The sequence below is a fragment of the Microcaecilia unicolor genome, chromosome 9, assembly GCF_901765095.1.
Source record: "Microcaecilia unicolor chromosome 9, aMicUni1.1, whole genome shotgun sequence".
Classification (NCBI taxonomy): Eukaryota; Metazoa; Chordata; class Amphibia; order Gymnophiona; family Siphonopidae; genus Microcaecilia; species Microcaecilia unicolor.
Window position 1 is genome coordinate 63,877,645 of NC_044039.1, and position 26,012 is coordinate 63,903,656.

The window sequence follows — 26,012 nt, forward strand, 5'->3', positions numbered from 1 at the left end:
AAATAACCGGATGCAAAATCCTGAACTCCCTGTGCTTGTCCAGGCACTGACTCCACTCTGGTGACAATTAAGCAATTCTCAATACTGGGGCCACACTCTCTAATTGAAATAAAATAAGTTAAAGGTTTTCTCACTACAAAACCTATTTCTCACTGTTTCCCTATTCTAAAAAGAGTAGGCAGCCATGTGTCCACTTAGTACCTTTGCATACAGACTCTCATTCCACCTTCCATTACCTTAAATTCCCTATAGTTTAACCATCCATTCACTGTATACAGAAACGTACCTCTTCTCCACTCAAAACCAAATTAAATATGGTTTAAAATTTCTCACAGCTTTCTATTAGTACAGCTCTCTCACCCAAAACACATCAGTTTTCCCCAAATGTACTCAGCAATACAGCTATGAAAAAGGCAGTCTGTTTATTTAAGTACTCACTTCTCAGCCCAAATCACCTCATTCTCAGTACCAAGGCTCTTTCACCCAAAAATGGTAACTCACTATTTATTTCTTGAAATTCAGTGCTATCACTGAAACATTCACTCTTACCTCAGCTCACTTTCAGTAACTGGCACACATAAGCCTGGGTCTTAATTGCTTTTCCAATCACTTATTTCATTTTAAACCCATACAATTTATATTTTTTCTTTTCTTAGATTTCACACACCCAGCAAACGTTTTATTCACTCTCTCTCTCTCCATGTTCACCCAGCTCTCGTTTTCAGTTCACCAGTCTCCCTAGCAACTCACCCCCCCCCCCCCCCAGAGGAACATCTGACATCACTCAACCAATCAGCTTGTCAGCTAAAGACTGGGTTTTTTTTCTTATCTGTTTTAGAATTTTGGCTGTTTCCCTTCCCCCCATAGAAGTTAATGCAAAACTTACTATAGAGAGAGTTTCAAAGTAAATTTTAACCTGACTTGTACCCAAAACAGCAAGAAACATTTTATAGTACAATCCCCACCTAATCATGGGTTATTTCTTGTAAAAAAAACATATTTAAGAAACATCTCACTCTTTCTTCACCTAACTCTATTAAAACTTCCCAAACCAAACTTTAAACCTTTTTCCAGCCAGCACCAGCCACCAAAACCCTGGAACAGCCCCCCCCCCCCCCCCGAGCCCCAGGAAAAAACATTTAATATATATTACAATAAGCCTGTCCCTATATGTTTTATTACGGAGACCACTTACCAATTTTGTAGCCACCCTCTGGACCAAATCTATCCTGTTTATATCTTTCTGTAGGTGCGGTCTCCAGAATTGCACGCAGTACTCCAGGAGCTACTGCCCAAGAGGGCAGGGTTAGGATGGCTGTTGTAGTCAGTGATTCAAATATTAGGCATGTAGATAGCTGGGTGGCTGGTGGACAAAGATCACCTGGTCACTTGCCTGCCTGGTGCGGAAGTGGCGGACCTCACATGTCACCTGAATGGGATTTTAGATAGTGCTGGGGAGGAGCCGGATGTCTTGGTAAATGTGGGCACCAATGACATAGGAAAACGTGGGAGAGAGGTTCTGGAAGCCAAATTTATGCTCTTAGGTAGAAAGCTCAAATCCAGAACCTCTAGGGTAGCATTTTCCGAAGTGCTACCTGTTCCAGGCGCAGGACCCAAAAGACAGACAGAGCTCATCTCACTGCGTGAATGAGGCAATGGTGCAGGGAGGAGGGTTTTAGATTTGTAAGGAACTGGACAACATTCTGGGGAAGGGGGGGCCTATTCCAGAAGGATGGGCTCCACCTTAATCAGGGTGGGACCAGGCTGTTGACAAAGGCATTTAAAAAGGAGATAGAGCAGCTTTTAAAATAGAACCTGGGGGAAGGCTGACAGTTGTTCAAAAATACATGGTTCGGAACAAGGTATCTTTCAAAACTATAACCCAAACAGGGAAGATAGGGTTTCCTGATAGCAAGGTTGCAAAACTTTCAAAACTTGCAAAACCATAGTAGATCAGGTGTCCTTAAATAACAATCAGAGAAAAGACTGCAAATTAACACTGTCAACTACTGGGCACAATGTAAATAGGAACAACAAACATAATTTGAAATGTCTATATGCAAATGCCAGAAGCCTAAGGAATAAAATGGGGGAGTTAGAAATTATTGCACTAAATGAAAAATTAGATATAATAGGCACCTCTGAGGCCTGGTGGAAGGAGGATAATCAGTGAGACACTATCATACCAGGGTACAAATTATATCGTAGTGATAGGGTGGATCGAATTGGTGGAGGGGTAGCATTGTATGTTAAGGAGGGCCTTGAATCAAGTAGATTGAAAATTCTACAGGAAACAAAACACATCTTGGAATCCCTATGGATTGAAATTCCATGTGTAAAGGGAAAAAGGATAGTGATAGGAGTGTACTACTGTCCACTTGGCTAGGATGAACAGATGGACGTAGAAATGTTATCAGAAATTAGGGAGGCTAACAAACTGGGCAACACAATAATAATGGGTGATTTCAATTACCCCGATATTGATTGAGTAAACATAACATCAGGGCATGCAAGGGAGGTAACATTCCTTGAAGAAATCAAGGACTGCTTTATGGAGCAGATGGTACAGAAGCCAACAAGAGGAGGAAAAATTCTAGACCTAGTCCTTAGTGGAGCGCATGATCTGTTGCAGGAGGTGATGGTACTGGGGCCGCTTGATAATATGATCTGATTTGATATTAGCTTTGGAGTCAGTACACACAGGAAATCTAAAATCGTTAGCATTTAACTTTCAAAAAAGAGACTATGATAAAATGAGAAGAACTGGGAAGGTCAAAAATTTACATCAGGTGTGGATGCTGTTCAAAAATGGCAGACTGAATAGATTGTATGGTCTTTATCTGCAATCATTTTCTACATGTTGCTATGTTTCTATGATAACACCTGCAGTGGGCTGAAATTCTGAGCTCTGTTTCTTTAAGAAAGCAAAAAAGAGAAGGAAGGTCAAAGGACAATTTATTCAACTATAGTCATGAAGTTACTTATTTCTACTTCTGGGTTTTAGTAGTTTACCTGTTTGTTGGCTTTCAGTACTGCTCTCAGCGTTGCTATCTGCTCCCGTTTTGTACTCAGCAGGGACTTCAGTTTCAAAATCTCCTCCATTAAGGCCTCCTTGTCTTTATCAATCATGGGCACCAGTTCCCGTGCTGCTGCCCGTTGACGTGACAGCTGCAAAGACCGATCCACAGCTTTTTGCAGGTGCTTAATTTGGTCTCTTATGATGGCATTTAGATTGTAGATATTCATGGGCTCCTTACGAATGTCACTGCTGTCACAGACTGGAGATGAAGGAGGGGCTGTGATGACAGGAGAAACTGTAGGGGTCATTGTTGGATCTTGTTCTTTGCTGGATTCAGTGCTGTCTTTTAAAACCTGATCAGATAGGCTTCTTGACTCTACTGGGGATGCAATGCCTCTTCTGGTCAGCCGTGGTGAAAGAAGCCCTTTGGGATCATCAGGCCCCTTTAAATTTCCATTGCGTGTGACTCTGCTTTGCCTATAATAGTCCAACATAACCCTATTTGGCGTTTCATTATTACACAGACATACATGATGATAAAGCTGAGCCAGCTCCTCACTAAATGTCACTAGTTCATCCTGGGCTGTATTGAGTGTATTATGGTTTTCATTTGCTAGGCTTGTCATCATTTGCAAGTCTTTTTCCATACTAATGACTCTTTCATTGTTTTCTTTGCTTTCCTTTTCCAGATTACTCACCTGCATATCATACATCTGAATTCTAGTCTCAAACTTTGTCTTTTCCTCTACATAGGTTTCTACATATTTATTATATTTCTCTTTTAAAGCTTTGAGTTCAGCTTTAAGATCTATCACCTCTGTAACAGCTCCTTTGTATTTACACTCGAGAATCTCTACGCCATTTATGTCTACTTCATAGTCATGGGCTTCTTCCCCCGAATCACGTCCTTTTTCGCAGTCCAGCTCTGCCTTTGATTCCTTGTTACTTTGTTGTCTCCTCATGGCATTAACGTGCTCTGTGAGTCTGTTAACCCTTTCATGTTGCTCAGTCAGGGCTCCTTTTGTGTGTTCGAGCTGGATCTCAGACGCCTGAAGGTTTCTCATAAGAATATTTTTCTCTCTCTCCACCTGCAACATTTGAGAGAATATTCATTGAGAAACCAAATCAAAGCAGTAAACAAAAACCACATGGCCACATTTAATGAGGAAAAATAACCAAAAGCTTTGCAAAGATGGCTCTTATTTTAGAAGACCTATTCACAATTTACATGTGTAAATATCAGCATTTACATGTGTATATCGTATACACAGGTAAAACCTGATTTTAGAAAGCCAATATTTACACATGGAAATCTACAATATGTGTAGAATGCAAGGGGGTTTGAGTGGTGAGGGGCAGGGCAGGACTTGGGTGGCATCAAAATCTACACATGCATTCTCCATTTCAGAAAGGGGATGCACGTATATGCTCAGCATATCAGCTTTGGAATTTACAGCTGCTGCCTGGCATATATAGTTTTTTTTTTAAGTGCTTATTTGGCCAGCTGTTTACAGTACAGATTAAGGAAAGTCTCCTTCGTAATTCTTCCCCCCCCCCCCCCAAACTGAAATTAAATAGAGATTGTGGCCTCTCTAGTTAATTAGAAGCATTCACACATGTAGGTTTCCAAACTGGCAGAAAAATGTGTGTAAATGCTGACACAAGTACAAAGATATAATTTTACATGTGTAAGTGTTGGCATGTACATGTGTAAATTGTCGCATTTCCTCTGTAACATTATGAGATATTCATTCTCAGTTATTCCCTAAAAGTCCATTTGGTGTCAATGTTCTCACTGCTGGTTGTGGTAGTAATAAGGAAAGATCAGCCAGCTAATAGGAGATAGGTGCCTGGATTATGGTTTATTTAAACTTTCTGTACCATCCATACTAACAAGTAGAGCTGAGCAGTGTACAATATTAAAAACTAAAGTTTAAAAAGAAAATAAGAAAAAAATTACAATATATGATAGGACAGAAAACATACAGATAAACACAATATGTATGTGTCAGTACAATAAGTTAAATAAATGTGAGATCAGCAGTAAATAAGACTACTAAAGACTGGAAAGAAACAAAACTTGGACTACTGCTCATAACTGAAACATGGCTGCACCTTGAAGATGACCCTGCACAACTAGACCACCAAGATACAAAATAACACATCTCAACAGAACCAAAAGAAGGGGAGGAGACATTACCAGTGGCGTACCTAGGGTAGTTGACACCCGGGGCCGGTCATTTTTTAACACCCCCCCCCCCCCCCAAATCCAGTACTAGGCATGCCGAGAATACAAAACACTCAGGACCTATAGAGCAATTCTACCATACCATAAGCAGTCATTTCTACGAGTCACACAAGGAAAAGGAAAGCATCTTAAACACTACAGTGAGCACTAGAACATCAATTCACCTATTGTAAAACGAAACCAGACAGACTAGTACAGATCGTAGATCCTGCACAGTCAATGCCAACTGAAAGCCATGTCTTTTTCACAAACACAGATACACCCTAATCCACTATAGAATAAGTAATCATAAACTTTCTATTTAGACAAAAATTAAACTGAACCCCCAATGCCAGACTCTGCATACAATGCAACACCACAGAAACAAACTGTCCCCTAGTACTGTGCAAAATATAAAGACAGCAGATGTAAATTTGAAAAAAACTAAGTACCAATCACCACTTTACAAATTAACAAATAGAAATAAAACAAATATAGAAAGTAAAATAATACCATTTTATTGGACTAATACATTTAGCTTTCAGAGGCCAAAACCTCCGTCCTCGGGTCAGTACAGTATAGTGCTGTTACAGTATCCTATCCTGACCTGAGGAAGGGGGTTTTGTTCTCCGAAAGTTAGTCAAAATGTATTAAAATTAGTCCAGTAAAAAGATTACCTTATTTACATGTTCTATTATAAACATTTAACACATCTACAATACTTTATCCTAAAGCAAAAAAAATAAAAAAATATACTTTATTTACAGTTTGTTGTCTCTGGTTTCTGCTTTCCTCATCTTCTTTTCACCGTCTTCCTTCCATCCAGCATGTCTTCACTCTCTCTCTGCCATCCAGTGTCTGCCCTCTCTGCCGTCCCTTCCATCCACTGCCTGCCCTTTCTCTCTGCCCCTTCAATCCACCATTTGCCCTCCCTCTCCCATCCATCCAGGGTCTGCCCTCCCTCTCGCTCCCCCTTCCATCTAGGATCTGTCCCCTCTCTGCCTTTTTTCAGCCCCCAGTTCCAGCCCCCTTCTCCCCTCTGAACACCCCCACCCCAGTCCCCTTCTCCCCTCCCCTTCTCCTGTCTGAGACCCCCACCACAGTCCCCTTCTCCCCTGCCCTGTCTGAGACCCCCACCCCAGTCCCCTTCTCCTCTCCCCTTCTCCCCTCTGAGATCCCCACCCCAGTCCCCTTCTCCCCTCCCCTGTCTGAGATCCCCACCCCAGTCCCCTTCTCCCCTCCCCTTTTCCCCTCTGAACACCCCCCCCCCAGTCCCCTTCTCCCCTCTGAGATCCCCACCCCAGTCCCCTTCTCCCCTCCCCAGTCCCCTTCTCCCCTCCCCTGTCTGAGATCCCCACCCCAGTCCCCTTCTCCCCTCTGAACACCCCCACCCCAGTCCCCTTCTCCCCTCCCCCCGTCTGAGACCCCCACCCCAGTCCCCTTCTCCCCTCTGAACACCCCCACCCCAGTCCCCTTCTCCCCTCTGAACACCCCCACCCCAGTCCCCTTCTCCCCTCCCCTGAGACCCCACCCCAGTCCCCTTCTCCCCTCTGAACACCCCCACCCGAGTCCCTTTCGCCCCTCTCCTCCCCCACCTCAGTCCCGTTAAAACCGGCGAAGCAGCGTCGCAGGCAGCGCCTCGTGCCCTGCTTGTAAAAAAAAAAAAAAATCAAATCTCCTTCCTTCTCCTCGTCTTGACGTCTTGACATCGACTCGGGCCTTCCAATCAATTTGATTGGAAGGCCCGAGTCGACGTCAAGACGAGGAGGAGAAGGAAGGAGATTTGATTTTTTTTTTTATAAGCAGGGCGCGAGGCGCTGCTTCGCCGGTTTTTTTAATGTGCGGCGCCGCGGGAACGGCCACGGGAGGCGGCGGGAGCGGAGCACCCCCCACCCACTGGCACCCGGGGCGGACCGCCCCCACCCCTTGGTACGCCACTGGGCATTACAATAATATACAAATCCTCCTTCATAGCAGAACCTGTCGCTAAACACACATCCTCAACAATCGAAATCCTGGCATGCAAAATAACTGACACAACACTAACTGACCAACTATGCATCACATTATTCTACCACCCTCCAGGAAGCTGGACAAACATCCAAGTTGATTTCACAGACTTCGTATCAAACATCTGCACCAATCACCCAAATGTCCTACTAATAGGTGACATAAACCGGCACTTATAAAAACAAAATGACACAAACAGCAGAACACTAACGAACTTCAAACATGCGTGGGATAGGCATAAAGGAATCCTGTGCAGAAGGAATGGATCCTCAGGAGCTTAGTCAAGATCGGGAGGCGGGGTTGGTGGTTGGGAGGCGGGGATAGTGCTGGGCAGACTTATACGGTCTGTGCCAGAGCTGGTAGTTGGGAGGCGGGGATATTGCTGCACAGACTTATACGGTCTGTGCCAGAGCTGGTGGTTGGGAGGCGGGGCTGGTGGTTGGGAGGCGGGGATAGTGCTGGGCAGACTTATACGGTCAGTGCCCTGAAGAGCACAAGTACAAATTAAAGCAGGGTATACACAAAAAGTAGCACATATGAGTTATCTTGTTGGGCAGACTGGATGGACTGTGCAGGTCTTTTTCTGCCGTAATCTACTATGTTACTATGTTCATAAACCAATGGAAAGCCACCACAGCACATAAAAGGACACCAATTAGACATACTAGCCCACAGATGCTCAACGAGTAACAACCACATATTCACAAACCACACAAGCTCACTTTCACACTACAATGGAAAAGAGAGCCAAGAACCCAACACACATTCACAACCAGAGGAAAAGTAGACAACCACACATTCTGAACAACAACAATAAAAGAACTTAATGACATACCACCCGAGGATAAACACTTCATGAGAAACTGGGATAAAACAAGTGAAAACACACTAAACAAAACAGAACCACTCAAAACAAAAATCACAAAACAACCATGTCCCTGGTTTAATGACAAGAAGAAACTCTGTAGGAAACTTGAAAGAGCATGAGCCAAAAACAAAACAGACGCAAACAAAACCATATGGAGAAAAGCCATAAGAACATACACAAACAGCATAAAGAAAGCGAAAGCAGAACACTACAGTACATACATGAACCTTGGACCAATATGAAAAAAATATTCGAACTTATGAACAAACTACTGAAAACCCAGAACATATTGGCGACAACTGAAACACCAACCAACTGCAGACGAGCTTGCATAATACTTCAAAAACAAAATAACAAAACAAGATCAAACCTTGCAAAAGCACAAATAAACATCATAGACTACCTACAGGACTGCAAAACACACAACAATTTCAGACCACAACACAGCAGCACTGAAATGGTCATAACCACCCTGATAACAAAATTCAGAAGCATAATATGCCAAGGACAAAACATATTACTACTACAATTCGACATGTCAAATGTGTTCGACCTAGTAGACCACACCACACTAATGACACTGCATGACAACATAGGAATCAGTGATGCAGTGGCAACGCGATTCAATGGATTCCTAAAGACCAGTTCCTACATTGTAAAGATGTCCAACCTAGGGTTACCATATTTTGTCCCCCCAAAAGGACACATTCCCTGCCCCACCACACACCCCACCATGCCCCCTTTCACACCCGCCCCCATTCACACCCTCGCTCCGCCCCCTGTCACATTTTCCTTCCCCCCTGTCACACACCCCGTCACTCCCCCTCCCCGTCACCCCCCTCTTCTTACCTTACTACTGCCCTGGTGATCTAGTGATCTCTTTGGGGCAGGAAAGAGCCCCCTCTTTCCTGCCCGGAGCACTGCCCTGTATGCATCCTTCTTGTTGCTGATCTAAGCGCCGATTCAAAATGGCCGCTGAGAGTTGAAGTCTCGCGAGGTCACTTCAACTCTCAGCGGCCATTTTGAATTGGCACTGAGATCAGGAATAGGAAGGATGCATGCAGGGCAGTGCTCCGGGCAGGAAAGAGGGGGTTCTTTCCTGCCCCGAAGGCGGAAGAGGTCACTAGATCACCAGGGCAGTAGCAAGTAAGGGGAGGGGAGGCTAGCAATCTGTCCGTTTGTCCAGAAATCAAAAAGAGGACATGTCCAGGTAAATCCGGACATATGGTTACCCTAGTCCAACCAAACATCAGTCTCATGGATCTCCGAGTGTGGGGTACCAAAGGGATCGTCCATATCACCAATACTATTCAATGTAATGATGGTACCACTCGGAAAAAAAACTGGAATGGTTTCAACCCATTTATATATGCAGATGATGTCACCATCTTCATACCTTTCTAAAACAATATCACAAACATATGGGACAAAATAAAAAAAGGATTGCACCTCATGGAAGAATGGGCTACAACTTTCAAAGTTAAACTGAACAGAGACAAAACCAAATTTCTAGTACTATCCAGCCCACACAACCCCACATCCTACCAAAAATTCACAATCAAGCAACATACCACATTGAAACATATCTTAAAATACTAGGAATCATTCTCGACAAACACCTAACACTGGACAATCAGTTATCAGCAGTAACATCAAAATGCTTCAGTACACTATGGAAACTGAGAAGAAGAAGACACTATTTCCCTAGACAATTTTTCCAGATACTGGTCTAATCAACAATACTATCTCAACTAGACTACTGCAATGCAGCATACGTAGGGTACAAACAGTCCAAAACACGTCAGCAAGACATCAAGAAATCAAAATATGAAAGAGCAATCCCACTGCTTGAAACACTACATCGACTACTAATCAAGACAAGAATATTTTTCAAAGCGAGCACCCCAATCTTCAACATACTGTTCGGAATGACATCCGAATATATGCTTAACATGACTGAACTATCCTCAAGAAATGCCAGCCCAGAAAACACAAACTACCTACTCCTACATCTACCCAAATGCAAAAACATCATCTACTGAGGTTACCTGTGTCCTGCTCTTAATATCTCTTAATATCTTCCTGATAAACTATTGACTCCTTTATTCTATTTCACCCCCTTTTTATTCTATCCTTTTAACACAAAGAACAAAAAAAAAAAACCCTGTCCTTTCACTTGCAGAGGGTCTGGCCTCTATAAGTTCCTTTTCTGTCTCTATCCTATTGCCTATATTGCACTGTGATTTTATACTTTTATGCTGGTATTGTCTTAAAGGGATTTTAGACAATTGTGTTTTGAATATCTGTGCTAGTGATTTAATCTTTTTATGTTGGAATTGTCTTAAAGGTGTTTTCATTGGAACTGTGTTTTAACCTGTGCCAAGTGTTTTATGTTTAAATCTTTTTATTAACGGTAACATAACATATACAATTCTCGAAACATAACATAAGTACAGAGTGTCATCATCACCATTCATGTTTACAGTTTCTCCCCCCCCCCTTCCCCTCCCATCTCTCAGTCATCTATTAACTCAAACCCCCCTCATTTATACTATGGCTCCATCTTTATTTTAAACCGGTGACTTAATCTGGTGATGCTGAATCTGGTGTCTGTTTTCATTTGAATTGTGTGTTAAATCTACACTGCCAGAGACTTAATTCAATCAATTTTGGTTACATAGCATCTGGTGACCCATAGCTCTGGAAGAGGGGCAATTTTGTTTTCGGTTGGGTAGTAGAACCTAAGTTTACCTTGTGAGCTGAGAGCTGCGCTGGGCATTTTCAGACTTGGTTTGATTGGTAACTGAGGTTACCTGTGTCCTGCTCTTAATATCTCTTAATATCTTCCTGATAAACTATTGACTCCTTTATTCTATTTCACCCCCTTTTTATTCTATCCTATTAACACAAAAAAACAAACAAAAAAAACCGTCCTTTCACTTGCAGAGGGTCTGATCTCTATAAGTTCCTTATCTGTCTCTATCCTATTGCCTATATTGCAGTGTGATTTTATACACAGAGATCATTCCAGAAGTTTGGGGAGGGACTGAAATCTTTGGTTCAGACTGTGGCTTTTTCTGAAGTAATTCCTACATTGGGGAGGGGAGAGGAAAGACTATGCAAAACAGAGGAATTCAATAAGTGGCTTGAGTCTTGGTGTAAACCTCCTCACCCAAAGCACAACATGACCAATGATCGTACTAGACAACGCACAACCATCATCCCTTCAGACCCCCACATATACCTCATTCGATCACTATACAACTTTGTATTTGTTATCAACCGACTGGGCAAATGCCTAATGGTACTATGTAAGCCACATTGAGCCTGCAAATAGGTGGGAAAATGTGGGATACAAATGCAACAAATAAATAAATAAAGGTTTTAGATACATAGGAGAATGGGGTAATACGTGGAAAAATAACAGGCTGTACTGTAATGATGGGCTACATCTTTCTGTGATGGGAAAAAGGATCCTTGGGGAGAAATACAGACAGTATGTTTCTAGACATTTAAACTAGGGTGGGGGTGACAAAAAGGAAACTGGGGATTTCGGAAAGTCACCCCCAGAATAAACATGATGGCAGAGGGAAAGGTCATGTAAATATAAAAAAACACCCAAACTCACTAAGCACATGGAAAGCTATGTGCACAAATGCTCGTAGTCTAAGTAAAAAGGTTCAAGACTTGCAAGCCCTGATGTTTGAAGAAAACTTGGATATTGTTGCTATACGGAGACGTGGTTCAACGATTCTCATGAATGGGATGTGACCATACCGGGCTATAATCTTTTTAGGAAGGATAGAGAGGGCCGAAGAGGTGGAGGAGTGGCTCTGTATGTGAGAGAGAATATCAGAGTGGTTGAAATGCAGGGAACCTGGGGAAAAGAAGAAGCTTTATGGATCATCCTGAAAGAGAACACAGAACCTGTATCCACACGGGAGTTATCTACAGACCTCCTGCGCAAACGGAGAAGTTAGACAAGGATCTGATAGAAGATATTCAAAAGATTGGTATGAAAGGGGAGGTGCTACTGTTGGGAGATTTCAATTTGTCTGACGTGGATTGGAACATCCCGTCTGTGGAATCAGAAAGAAGTAGGGAGATTGTGGATGCCTGTCAAAGTGCCTTGCTCAGACAAATGGTGATGGAACCCACGAAGGAAGGGTCGATGCTGGATCTAGTGCTCACTAATGGAGGTAGTGTTTCTGATATCCGGGTGGATGCCCACCTATGTAATAGTGATCATCACACCGTATGGTCTGAAATAAGGGTGAAGGCGGAGTGCGGACGCACAAAACTCAAAGTACTGGATTTCAGACGTACTGATTTTGATAAAATGGGGGAATACCTGAAGAAGGAGCTGTTGGCGTGGGAAGGCATAGGAGAAGCGGAAAAACAGTGGTCCAAGATAAAGGCTGCTATAAATATGGCGACTGATCTTTTTGTGAGTTAAGTAAACAAAAACAAGAGAAGCAGGAAGCCTATATGGTTCTCCAAACAAGTAGCTGAAAAATAAAGAGCAAAAGAGGCTTTGTTCAAGAAATACAAAAGAACGCAACGAGAGGATCACGGAAAAGATTATCGGATTAAACTGAAAGAAACGAAGAGGGAAATAGGGCTAGCAAAAGCTCGAACAGAAGAAAAAATGGCTAAACATGTAAAGAGAGGTGACAAGACTTTTTTCAGATATATTGGAGAAAGGAGGAGAGATAGGAATGGAATTGCGAGACTGAAAGACGAGAATGGCTATGTGGAGAGTGATGAAGATAAAGCGAACATGCTAAACAATTATTTCTCTTTGGTATTCATGGCGGAAAATCCGGGAGAAGGACCACGGTTGGCTAACAAGGGAACGTCTGGGAATGGAGTGGATACTGCGTCGTTTACGGAAGAAAGAGTTTATAAACAGCTGGAGAATCTGAAGGTGAGCAAAGCTATGGGGCCGGATAGGATACATCACAGGATACTGTTGGAGCTCAGAGAGGTCCTGGCAGGACCTCTTAAAGATTTGTTTAATAGATCTTTAGAGACGGGAGAGGTTCCGCGAGATTGGAGATGAGCGGATGTGGTCCCTCTTCACAGAAGTGGAGAGAGGGAAGAAGTGGGAAACTATAGACCGGTAAGTCTCATGTTGGTGGTAGGAAAAATAATGGAGTCGCTGCTGAAAGAAAGGATAGTTAACTTTCTAGAAACCGACGAGTTACAGGACCCGAGGCAACATGGCTTTACCAAAGGAAAATCCTGCCAAATGAAGCTTATTTTGACTGGGTGACCAAAGAACTGGATGAGGGACGTGCGCTAGATGTAATCTACTTGGACTTCAGCAAAGCCTTTGATACGGTCCCCCACAGAAGAATCGTGAATAAGCTGAAAGGGTTGAACTGGATAAGAAACTGGTTGATCGACAGGTGGCAGAGGGTGGTGGTAAATGGAATCCGCTCGGAGGAAAGGAAGGTGAGCAGTGGAGTTCCTCAGGGGTCGGTGCTGGGGCCTATTCTGTTTAATATATTTGTGGGAGATATTGCTGAAGGGTTGGAAGAAAAGGTATGCCTTTTTGCGGATGACATGAAAATAGCCAATAGAGTGGATACCCTGGATAGAGTAGAAACGATAAGAAGGGATCTCCGAACGTTAGAAGAATGGTCGAGGGTCTGGCAGTTTAAATTTAATACTGATACAGTCACCGGGTGGCCTTTAAATATAGACCAGAGACCATATTAAATCCAACAAAATCAAAACAAAACATCCACAAAATATAAATGAAATTATTGAAATGATATGTACTCAGTATTTTTGGTGTATATACAAAGGGATTGAGATGTAATAACACCTTCACAGACATCATAGCACGCCTGGCCTCCTCCTAATAAAGAACTGCTCAAAGTCCTTCTTCAAAATGCAAAATTGTATACAAATGTAAAGCTGTTACTTATCTTGAACAGTAGATTTAATCCAGTTGCTTGACGTGTATTAAACATTCGGTGCAAATTACTGGTCAATGCAATACTTTTATAGTGCAAAATATTTCCATTCAGTCATCAAACGTAAAAACAAATTCCCAAGTTCCCTACATGGGCTATGTTTGCCAGCAAAGCGGCGTCTTCAGGGGAACTAAACTACAAAACAAAACAGAACAAACTCAGTAAAACTTCAGCGTTCATATTTCTTATGTAAAATCATGTAACCATTACAAAATGTCACTTCGGATCTTAATTTAAATCCGAAATCTTGTTAACGCACAGTGCAGCAGCTTTGGAAAGAACCCTCTCCAAATCGATCTATATCCTGTAAAAAAAAAAAAACGCTCACACATGCGCAGTGTTTATAGCAAACAGCTGATTGCCAAGCGCGGGAAGCGCCAGCTATGTGAATACCTGCCATTCAATTTCTCGGTTTAAACCACTAGGGGTCACTGTTTGCCAGCGAAAAATAAATTCTTGTTCTTTCCGAGGTAAAATTCGTGAGGCATCACCTCCGAGGGGCAAATTAATCTGAAAAAGCACCACAAATTTCAGATCTGTAAGCTTATGTTGCATCTGCAACCAATGTTCTACAAGTGGTGCTTCATGTTTCCTAATTCTCAGATTGCTTAAATGCTCCACAATTCGTTGCTTAATACGTCTATTTGTATGTCCTATGTATCATTTAGTGCAGGGACATATAATGCCATAGACAACGCGAGAGGAGTTGCAATCCGTGCAGCTTTTAAGATGGAACACTTTGCCAGTTTTTGGATTAATAACCTCAGAGGTGTGCCAAACATACTGGCAATAAACACATTTGCCACAACGTTTGTGTTCACCTGATAGTGATACAGGGCTGATGTTACATCGAGAGAATGGTTTAGTAAATGAAAAAAATTCTCCCAAATTACAATCACGTGTGTAAGCAAAAGTAGGTATTTAATCAAAACCAAGTTCAGCCAGCATACCCCAATGTTTGGTAATGATTTTCTTAATAATAGCTGCTTGACAAGAATGAGGCAGTAGACACACAAGTCGATCATTTTTATCAGAAGATTTAGGGGCCGCATTCAACAGCCATTGACGGTCAACATTAGTAGCTCTCTTAAAAGCTTTCTTGATCACTTTATTAGGATAAGCATGAGTCTTAAAATCTACTTTACAGATCCATAGCTGAATTTCTAATGTGTTCTTTAGATGTAGATAGCTTCTTCATTCGCAAAAATTGTCCTATTGGGATCCCATTCTTGGAAGCAGTTGGATGAAAACTGTGATAGTGCAATAAGGTGTTAGAATCAGTCTTTTTCCGAAACACTTCTGTTACAAACTTGCCTTCTTGGATATGAATCGTGATGTCCAAAAAATCAATAGATTGATAACCTATCGTAGATTCAAATTTAATATATGGATCTACTGAATTCAAATATTGTAAACATTGTTTTAGCTCATCCAAAGACCCAATCCAAACTAGGAAAACGTCATCAATATAATGTTTCCATAGTAACATTTTAGAAGCGTATTCAGATGAGTATAGAAACTTCTGCTCAAAAGCTGCCATATATAAGCAGGCAATCTTAGGAGCCACGGTAGCACCCATTGCTATACCGTGGGTTTGCAAATAGAATCTTTCCTCAAATTGAAAATAGTTTTTCTTAATGATGATCTCAGTTAGATTGTTCAATAAAGCTATTTTACCTGAAGAGATCTCCAGCTGTTGAAGATGTGAATCCACAAAAGTGCAGGCTTCCAAATGAGGAATGCTGGTGTATAGTGATATAACATCTAGAGATACTAAAATAGCAGAGCTGAGTAAGGGTTGATTCTCTTGTAAGATTTGCAGCAAGTGAGTGAAGTCTCTAAGATAAGAAGGCGTTTGGTGTACTCTTGACTGTAGGTAGAAATCCAAATATTGAGAAAGGGGCTCGTTAAGAGATTCACATCCCGAGACGATCGGACGACCCGGGGGTTGAGATAGAGTTTTGTGAATTTTCGGAAGAAAATATATGAACGGTGTACGAGGATGTGGTTTAAATAAATATCAATATTCTTTATTCGTTATTACTCCTGCCTGGGCAGAAGTACATAAAATATCATACACCGTTTGTTGAAAATCAGGTCCAGGATCCTGATCCAATATCTGATAGTATTTAGAATCAGATATGTGACGGTTAGCTTCCAGGCGATAATCTTCGGTATTTTGAACCACCACCCCTCCCACTTTATCTGCTCGTAATATCATGATATTTTCATCAGATTTCAAATCCAAGATTACTTTCCGTTGAACATTAGAAAAGTTAGAAGGTACATATTCCAATTTCTGTTCCATAATGTCAAGGTCCCGTAAGACAAGTCACTGAAAAGCATCAAGCAATGAGTCAGGGGGTCCCGGAGGAACCCAAGAAGATAGTAACTGATGACATGACATAAATGTCTGGAGCTCTTCTCCCACATTTTCTTTTTCTTGCTGATCAAAAAACGTAGTTTTAATTTACGAAAAAATCTATATAATTGTTTACGGTTAGTAAAACCATCATACCAGGATGTGGGGACAAAGGACAACCCTAATTCTAGAACACTTAATTCAGATTCAGTCAGTGGTCTGTTAGATATGTTGAAAACTATTCTTTTATTCCCCTCTTTGGCCGCTGACTCCTGCCCTGTTTGCCCAGATTTTGTTGCACAGCGAGTTGACCGGCAGGCTCTGTTGACAAAAAAGGCTCCACAGATGAAGGATCAGTTGAAGTACTTGCTACTGATGTACTACTATGAGGCGTTTTAATTCCATTGCTTAATTCATCACCTGAAGACCCACTCGAAGTGTTCACAAAACCAACAGCTTCATCTTACGGAATCTTTTAGATCTTTTATTCACATCCATCCAAGGATATATGTAGCCCTTAGTGTAGTCTCTTTCATCGCGTTTGTATTTCGCAATTTTCTGACCCCGTATTTCAGGTTTATATTTATCCATATTACTAAGATGTGCTTGAAGCTGAGACTCATAGTTGGAGCTACTGCTTACAGCTTTCATAGCTTCAAGTTTCTCTTGTACTTCCTGTTGTTGTTGTTTAACAAGTTCTTTTTGTAGTTTATCTGTTGTCAAAAGCATTAAGTCTAATGAACAAAGTGTTATAATTTCGTTCCACTGTACCACAAAGTCTTTGACCTCAAGGAACCGTGGTTCTTTATTCCATTGTAGTCCTCTGGGAACCCGCTGGGCATGACAATATTCCACCAGGGTTTTCATATGATCAGGGCCGTGCCTAGGGTCTCTGGTGCCCCCCTGCAGACTATCAGTTGGCGCCCCCCCCCCCCCCCCCCCCCCGTGGCATCTCCTTTCTTTCTTCTCGCACCCAGCTGTCTCACTCTCTCTCTGTCACAAACACACACTCGCACATTCACTCTCTCACACACAGTCACTCTCACACACACTCTCTCAAACATACACACTCCGAGGAAAACCTTGCTTGCGCCTGTTTCATTTGTGTCAGAAACGGGCCTGTTTTACTAGTAAATAAATAAACAGCCCTATCAGGCACCCCCTTTATAGGAGATTGAGAGTAAGTAACACCAGACATCCCCTGCTTATAATAGGCAATCCATGGGCTGTAAGTCTCCAGATGTTTGCACACTAACCTAGCTCTAAGGTCCCTGGGTGTGCCAGACCTTTCCAGAAGTCCCTGCCCTCTCCCCCACAGAAGAATGTTAACTTGGTGCTGACAGGTACAACAGTCTCAACAGTGCTCTGTCCCTATGTACAGTTCCAGCCTTTTCAATGATGATTTGCCTGTACTTTTGTATCTCTACTCTACCCCATGGCTTTCTTCAGTGGCTTTCCTGTACCCCACAGCAGGTCTTTGTTATTATTCACTACTAGAAAGCTCGGAAGGTTTCAGTATGGGGTCAGAGAGCTTTCCTTCAGTGATAAAGCCACTGTGGGCCTCAGCTCTGCAACTCCCAGCTCAGATTTGCAGCGGACAAGGGTAATTTGCAGCCCATCACCGAAACCCTCAGCATAAAAAGTTATTTTGCTTTCATTTCACTTAATTTGTGTAATGTATTCCTGTTCTAATTTAAAAAAAAAATCAGACTCTACAAACACTATTTGCCCTTGCCTGGGATAAATCTGAGGTGCTTATCTCCGCAATTGGATCTCTGGCCCTACAGCTCTGTAAGAGAAAGCTTCCTGTTTAGATAAAGCAATTAAGTGATTGAGCTCACACACAAACAAAAAGCAACCGCCTAGGGCTATTTCCCAAATCAGTCAAGAAGAGAAACAAAATGAGAGAGAGGAAAAGACAACAGCTGAAATCTTCGGGAAATGTGGAGCAATTTGCAGCTAAATCTACTTTAACGAGGAGAGTTAGGGGATGCCGAGAGTTAGCCCTCCTCGGGAGCCCATTGAGTACTAAGCGGCAGCAATAGGTCTGGGCCGGCTCAGAAAAGGAAGATGGAGAAGGAGGAGTACAGTGTGACACCTACCTTTAAAAAAAATGTTGTGAAGCCGAGTTGCAGGCAGCGCCTCGCGTCTGCCCTGCTTGTAAAACAAGTAAATCTCTTCTCATCATCGTCGGGTCTCACTGTGTCCCCCGCCCTCGCGGAAATAGGAAGCGACCTCAAAGGAGGGCGGGACACAGTGAGGCCCAACAATGACAAGGAGAAGAGATTTACTTGTTTTACAAGCAGCCAGGCAGACGCGAGGCGCTGCCTGCAACTCGGCTTCACAACATTTTTTTTAAAGGTAGGTGGGAGGCGGAGCAGCACCGCAGCGGCGCCCTTGAAGGCAGGCGCCCCCCTGCGGTGCTTACCGCGCTTACCGTGTTGGCACGGCCCTGCATATGATATTACTACTACTACTACTATTTAACATTTCTAGAGCGCTACAAAGTGTATGCAGCACTGTACAAACACAGAAGAAAGACAGTCCCTGCTCAAAGAGCTTACAATCTAATAGACAAAAAGTAAAGCATTTAAATTAAAAATATTTAAGCAGTCAAGCACAAGAGAACAGTCACAGAAGGACTGAAGATGTTGAAGGGTGGTCAGTGTGATTAGGTGTAACTCTGGTTGGAGTAGTGGGAGAAGGTGATAGACAGGGCCGTGCCAACACGGTAAGCGCGGTAAGCACCGCAGGGGGGCGCCGCTGCGGTGCTGCTCCGCCTCCCACCTACCTTTAAAAAAAATGTTGTGAAGCCAAGTTGCAGGCAGCGCCTCGCGTCTGCCCGGCTGCTTGTAAAACAAGTAAATCTCTTCTCCTTGTCATTGTCGGGCCTCACTGTGTCCCGCCCTCCTTTGAGGTCACTTCCTATTTCCGCGAGGGCGGGGGACACAGTGAGACCCGACGATGATGAGGAGAAGAGATTTACTTGTTTTACAAGCAGGGCAGACGCGAGGCGCTGCCTGCAACTTGGCTTCACAACATTTTTTTTAAAGGTAGGTGTCACACTGTACTCCTCCTTCTCCATCTTCCTTTTCTGAGCCGGCCCAGACCTATTGCTGCCGCTTAGTACTCAATGGGCTCCCGAGGAGGGCTAACTCTCGGCATCCCCTAACTCTCCTCGTTAAAGTAGATTTAGCTGCAAATTGCTCCACATTTCCCGAAGATTTCAGCTGTTGTCTTTTCCTCTCTCTCATTTTGTTTCTCTTCTTGACTGATTTGGGAAATAGCCCTAGGCGGTTGCTTTTTGTTTGTGTGTGAGCTCAATCACTTAATTGCTTTATCTAAACAGGAAGCTTTCTCTTACAGAGCTGTAGGGCCAGAGATCCAATTGCGGAGATAAGCACCTCAGATTTATCCCTGGCAAGGGCAAATAGTGTTTGTAGAGTCTGATTTTTTTTTTTAAATTAGAACAGGAATACATTACACAAATTAAGTGAAATGAAAGCAAAATAACTTTTTATGCTGAGGGTTTCGGTGATGGGCTGCAAATTACCCTTGTCCGCTGCAAATCTGAGCTGGGAGTTGCAGAGCTGAGGCCCACAGTGGCTTTATCACTGAAGGAAAGCTCTCTGACCCCATACTGAAACCTTCCGAGCTTTCTAGTAGTGAATAATAACAAAGACCTGCTGTGGGGTACAGGAAAGCCACTGAAGAAAGCCATGGGGTAGAGTAGAGATACAAAAGTACAGGCACATCATCATTGAAAAGGCTGGAACTGTACATAGGGACAGAGCACTGTTGAGACTGTTGTATCTGTCAGCACCAAGTTAACATTCTTCTGTGGGGGAGAGGGCAGGGACTTCTGGAAAGGTCTGGCACACCCAGGGACCTTAGAGCTAGGTTAGTGTGCAAACATCTGGAGACTTACAGCCCATGGATTGCCTATTATAAGCAGGGGATGTCTGGTGTTACTTACTCTCAATCTCCTATAAAGGGGGTGCCTGATAGGGCTGTTTATTTATTTACTAGTAAAACAGGCCCGTTTCTGACACAAATGAAACAGGCGCAAGCAAGGTTTTCCTCGGAGTGTGTATGTTTGAGAGAGTGTGTGTGAGAGTGACTGTGTGTGAGAGAGTGAATGTGCGAGTGTGTGTTTGTGACAGAGAGAGAGTGAGACGGCTGGGTGCGAGAAGAAAGAAAGGAGATGCCACGGGGGGGGGGGGGGGGGGGGGGGCGCCAACTGATAGTCTGCAGGGGGGCACCAGAGACCCTAGGCACGGCCCTGGTGATAGAAGAATAGAAATGGGTGATGTAAAAGTAATGAGTGGGTTGATAGGGAGGTTATATAAGACATGTCACTCTAGGGGTGGGTAGGTGGAGGGGTAGGGTGGGCGGGACTAAGTCTAAAGCAGGAGAAGGTATTCTCTGCACCCTATCTGTGAGATGGAAAATGCTCTCTGAAGCTGCTGCTATAAGTTGTTAGTTTTCTCTCCCTGAAAGAGATCCAAGTAAGAATGGCGAGCTTACTAGCCCTGTACTAAATGGTACATAGGACATACAAATAGACACATTAAGCAACGAATTGCGGAGCATTTAAGCAATCTGAGAATTAGGAAACATGAAGCACCATTTGTAGAACATTGGTTGCAGATGCAACATAAGCTTACAGATTTGAAATTTGTGGTGCTTTTTCAGATTAATTTGCCCCTCGGAGGTGATGCCTCACGAATTTTACTTCAGAAAGAACAAGAATTTATTTTTCACTGGCAAACAGTGACCCCTAGTGGTTTAAACCGAGAAATTGAATGGCAGGTATTCATAGCTGGCGCTTCCCGCGCTTGGCAATCAGCTGTTTTTTGCTATAAACACTGCGCATGTGTGAGCGTTTGTTTACAGGATATAGATCGATTTGGAGAGGGTTCCTTCCAAAGCTGCTGCACTGTGAGTTAACAAGATTTTGGATTTAAATTAAGATCCGAAGTGACATTTTGTAATGGTTACATGATTTTACATAAGAAATATGAACGCTGAAGTTTTACTGAGTTTGTTCTGTTTTGTTTTGTAGTTTAGTTCCCCTGAAGACGCCGCTTTGCTGGCGAAACATGGCCCATGTAGGGAACTTGGGAATTTGTTTTTTCGTTTGATGACTGAATGGAAATATTTTGCACTATAAAAATTTGCACTGAATGTTTAATACACATCAAGCAACTGGATTAAATCTACTGCTCAAGATAAGTAACAGCTTTACATTTGTATACAATTTTGCATTTTGAAGAAGGACTTTGAGCAGTTCTTTATTAGGAGGAGGCCAGGCGTGCTATGATGTCTGTGAAGGTGTTATTACATCTCAATCCCTTTCTATATACACCAAAACTACTGAGCACATATCATTTCAATAATTTAATTTATATTTTGTGGATGTTTTGTTTTGATTTTATTGGATATATATAGTTTAAATTTAATGCCAAAAAGTGTAGAGTGATGCACTTGGGGTGCGGAAACCCAAAAGAGAGATACCGGATAGGAGGGGAGAGATTAGTAAACTCGACTCAGGAGAGAGACCTTGGGGTGTTGGTGTCGGAGGATCTGAAGGTGAAGAAACAATGTGACAAGGCGATGGCTGTGGCCAGAAGGATGCTAGGCTGCGTAGAGAGGGGCATAACCAGCAGAAGAAAGGAGGTGTTGATGCCCCTCTACAAGTTGTTGGTGAGGCCCCACTTGGAGTATTATGTTCAGTTTTGGAGGCTGTATCTTGGGTCAGTATAGCTCTTAGTTTCTTTCTCCACCCGCTTCCAGAGACTTTAACACACTCAAAGTTCTTAGAAAAATTGTAGGCTTTTGTTCAAGCTCTTTAAACACAGTATCAGCTGTGACTTGTATCAGTTCCTACAGCATGAATAGTTCAGCTTATTATTAACAGTCATTATTTCCAGCAAAGTTCAGTCCTATTTTCCACATGACAGTTGCTGACTCTGCTAACCCCACAGCACTATCTTTTATAAGGAGACAGTTTCTGGGTTAGTTGTTTCCACCAGCCTTCTCTCCACTGGCTCACTTTAGCCTCCCCCAACATCCACAGTCTTGGCAGTACAGAGGCCACAAAAGCTTTTACCTTTTCTCCTCGAGTCTGAGCCAAACCAGCCACTTCCATCTCCTCTTCCTCTCCTTCTACCCCCACTTCCTCTTTATTGCATTCCATCTCTTCCTCCTCCCTCATTTCCCCCAACTGTATCTCATTCTCTGGCTCAGAACTCATCTCCCAATCATTCACTTCCCCCTCCCCCTCTTGGGAGTCCAACTGACCCTGCAATGGCTTCTGGGGAGAGTAGCTTTTCCCCTGAACTAGTGATTTCATCAGTGGTTTGGCCACCAGAAGGTGAACTGCTCGCTTAGCAGGGCAGAATAAGGAAGGAAGCTAACTTTTAAAGGAACAGTCACTCCCCTTTCTGCGTCCCAGCACTATAGATTGTTCACACACACCCCCCTGCTTAAACAATTGCCAGTCTTCTCCTCACTGGCAATTCGAGACAAAACATCAGCATTTGTTAAGAGCTTCCCAGATCTATGCTCCACCTGGAACTGATAGGGCTGTAGGGCTAGATACCACCGGGTGAGCCGACCATTACTATTCTTCATTTGCCCTAACCACCTAAGGGGAGCATGATCTGTCACCAGAGTAAACCTATGCCCATCCAAATAGAAATGACACATCTGGACCGCCAATTTTATGGCCAAAACACTCCCTCTCCCTCATGTGGTAGTAGCTTCCTACTCAGATACATGAGGGGATGCTCCTGGCCCTAATATACCTGCAATAACACTGCCCCCAATCCTACCTCTGAGGCATCAGCCTGCAATACAAAGGGTTTTGAAAAATCTACAGTTCTCAACAGGGGTTCCTGGCACAGGACCAGTCTTAATTCATTGAACACCCGCAGAACTTCTTTCCCCCACCACAGACTATTCGGTGCCCCCTTCTTGAGTTTATTAGTGAGAGGAGTAGCAATGGATGCAAAGTGGGGTATGAATCTCCTGTAGTACCCTACCAAGCCCAGGAAACTCCTCTTTTTTCCTTTTAGGACAAGGGAATTCCCGGATACTCTCCACCTTATCCCAAAGAGGAGTTATCTGCCCATCCCCCACCCAATATCCAAGATATTTAACCCTCTTTTGCCCAAAACAGCACTTTTGGGGGTTCAAAGTCAAACCTGCTTGACAGAAAGCTCCCAACACCGCCCTCACCCTTACAACGTGTGAGAGCCAATCTTCACTCTGGATGATAACACCATCCAAGTATGCTGCTACGTACTGCTGATGTGGCCTTAACACCCTGTCCAGCAGTCGCTGACAGGAGGCAGCCGCTGAATTGAGGCCAAATGGCATCCGCTTAAACTGATAGAGCCCCATTGGCTTGGAGAACACCATCTTGGGTCTGGCCTCAACCATCAGAGGAATCTGCCAATATCCTTTGGTCAAGTCCAGGGTGGACAGATACCTGGCAGTACCCAACCGGTCCAAAAGCTCATCGATACGTGGCAACAGGTAGGCATCGGGAACGGACAGGGCATTAACCTGCCGAAAATCGATGCAGAACCGCCACGTACCATTGGACTTGGGCACTAGCACCACCGGACTTGACCAAGGACTGAAAGATTCCTCAATAACCCCAAAATCAAGCATTTCCTGTACCTGACGGAGGATCTTCTGCTTCTTTGGGGGCGAGAGCTGGTAGGGTCTTTGCTTGACCACCTTTCCCGGCTCTGAAATGATGTCATGCATGATAAGATGAGTCTCCCCTGGGCAGGGAGTCAGGACATCTTGAAATTCCGCCAGGAGTGCCTGAATCTCCTTCTGCTGCCCCTTAGTCAACGTAGTTGCAATCTAGGGCTCCCCCACCTTAAATATCTCGGTAATCTGGGGACCTAATTCTTCCTCGGCTTCTGACATAGCCTGGCTCCATAACCCCCTTCTCTCCTGCCATGGCTTAAGCACATTAATATGATAGGTCTGATCTCTACCTTGCTCGTTCCGCACTAAATAGGTTACGGGACCTAACCTTCTCTCTATAGTAGCCGGACCCTGCCAGCGCCCTGTGAATTTATGTGGAGTGTCAGAAATCAATATCAGAACTCTATCCCCCACCTCAAAGGTCCTCTCTACACTCCTCCTGTCATAATAGGCTTTTTGGTAGCCCTGACTCCTCTCCCATTGCTGCTGAGCACTGTAACCTAATTTATGCAACCTCTCTTTCAAGTTCACTAGGTAGAACTCCTCTGGGGGCACCCACTGCTCCTTTAACACATCCAACATCCCTTGGGGTGGTCTCCCATACATTAATTCAAATGGTGAGACCCCCAGAGAGGCCTGAATGTTTTCTCGGCATACATACAAAGCAAATGGCAATAGTAGATCCCACTCTTCATGAAAGGAACCCAACCCCTTTCTCAACAACATCTTCAGGGTTTTGTTGAATCTTTCCACGAGACCATTAGTATGAGGGTGATAAGCAGCTGTTCGAATATGTTGTATTCCAAAGGCCTTCCACACCTGAGCTAAGGTCCGTGACAGAAAGTTGGTTCCCCTATCAGTAATAATCTCCCTGGGGAATTCCACCTCACAGAAGATCCGAATGAGTTGTGCTGCAATAACTTTTGCTGAGGTGGTAAGGAGGGGCACGGCCCAAGGGTTCTGCGTTGCCATATCCATAACCACAAGGATGTAGGAGTACCCCCTCCGGGACTTAACAATGGGTCCGATCATATCCATGGCTATGCGGGTAACGGGAGCTCCTATACGGGAAAGTGGCTGCAAGGGCACCCTAGGTGAGACCTGCTCTGATACTCTCTGACACTGACCACAAGAGCTACAAAATTGCTCCACCCTTTTGTATACTCTGGGCCAATAAAACCGATTCAGCACCTGCCTGAGAGTATTCTCAGCCCCTTTATGCCCCCCCAAGAGATGGTCATGGGATATTCGTACCACTAGATCCCTAAATCCTTGCAGTATTACCAACTGTGTCTGAGGTTCCCCACTTACTCCTAAATGGGACACCCGGTATAATAACCCTTTGTCACTAATGAAGCGCGGAAAGCTAGTTTCCTCTTCTTGATCCACTCGTTCCCAGGCATATTGCAAGGTGGGATCATCCCTTTGTTCTTTAGAAAAATCCGGAAACCTCTCCAATACCTGCTCTGTGTCCCCTGGAAACCCCCCCTGACTGAGGAGCTCCTGACACTGTTGCCTCCTGTGCTCGTTTCTTTTGTTGAGAGCCCCTCAATCGTCTTCCCGGGACTCCCCAAAATATCCCCTTGAAACGGGAAAACGTGCTAAAGACATTTCCTGATCTTTCACCTGCCTTTCTTGAGCCCGTGTGGAGACTAATACCTGCTTTCCCCAAGGTAGTGGTGAAAGGGGTCCAATCCCGCCCCAAAATGAGATCCTGTGGAAGCCTAGGAAGCACCGCCACCCACACTCGATGAACCCCAACCTGATCTTGAATGTTTACCAGATGGATTGGGTATCTTGAAGAAGCCCCGTGT

General features: G+C 43.7%; 1 protein-coding gene across 1 annotated transcript in view; it reads right to left on the reverse strand.

Moving 5' to 3' along the window:
- Positions 1–26,012, reverse strand: part of BICD1 (BICD cargo adaptor 1) — a 1,008,636-nt gene that overhangs the window by 456,527 nt on the left and 526,097 nt on the right. Inside the window, exon 5 of the mRNA XM_030213885.1 lies at positions 3,013–4,107. Within this exon, the coding sequence (XP_030069745.1) occupies positions 3,013–4,107 (1,095 nt within the window). The remainder of the gene's footprint in view (positions 1–3,012; positions 4,108–26,012) is intronic.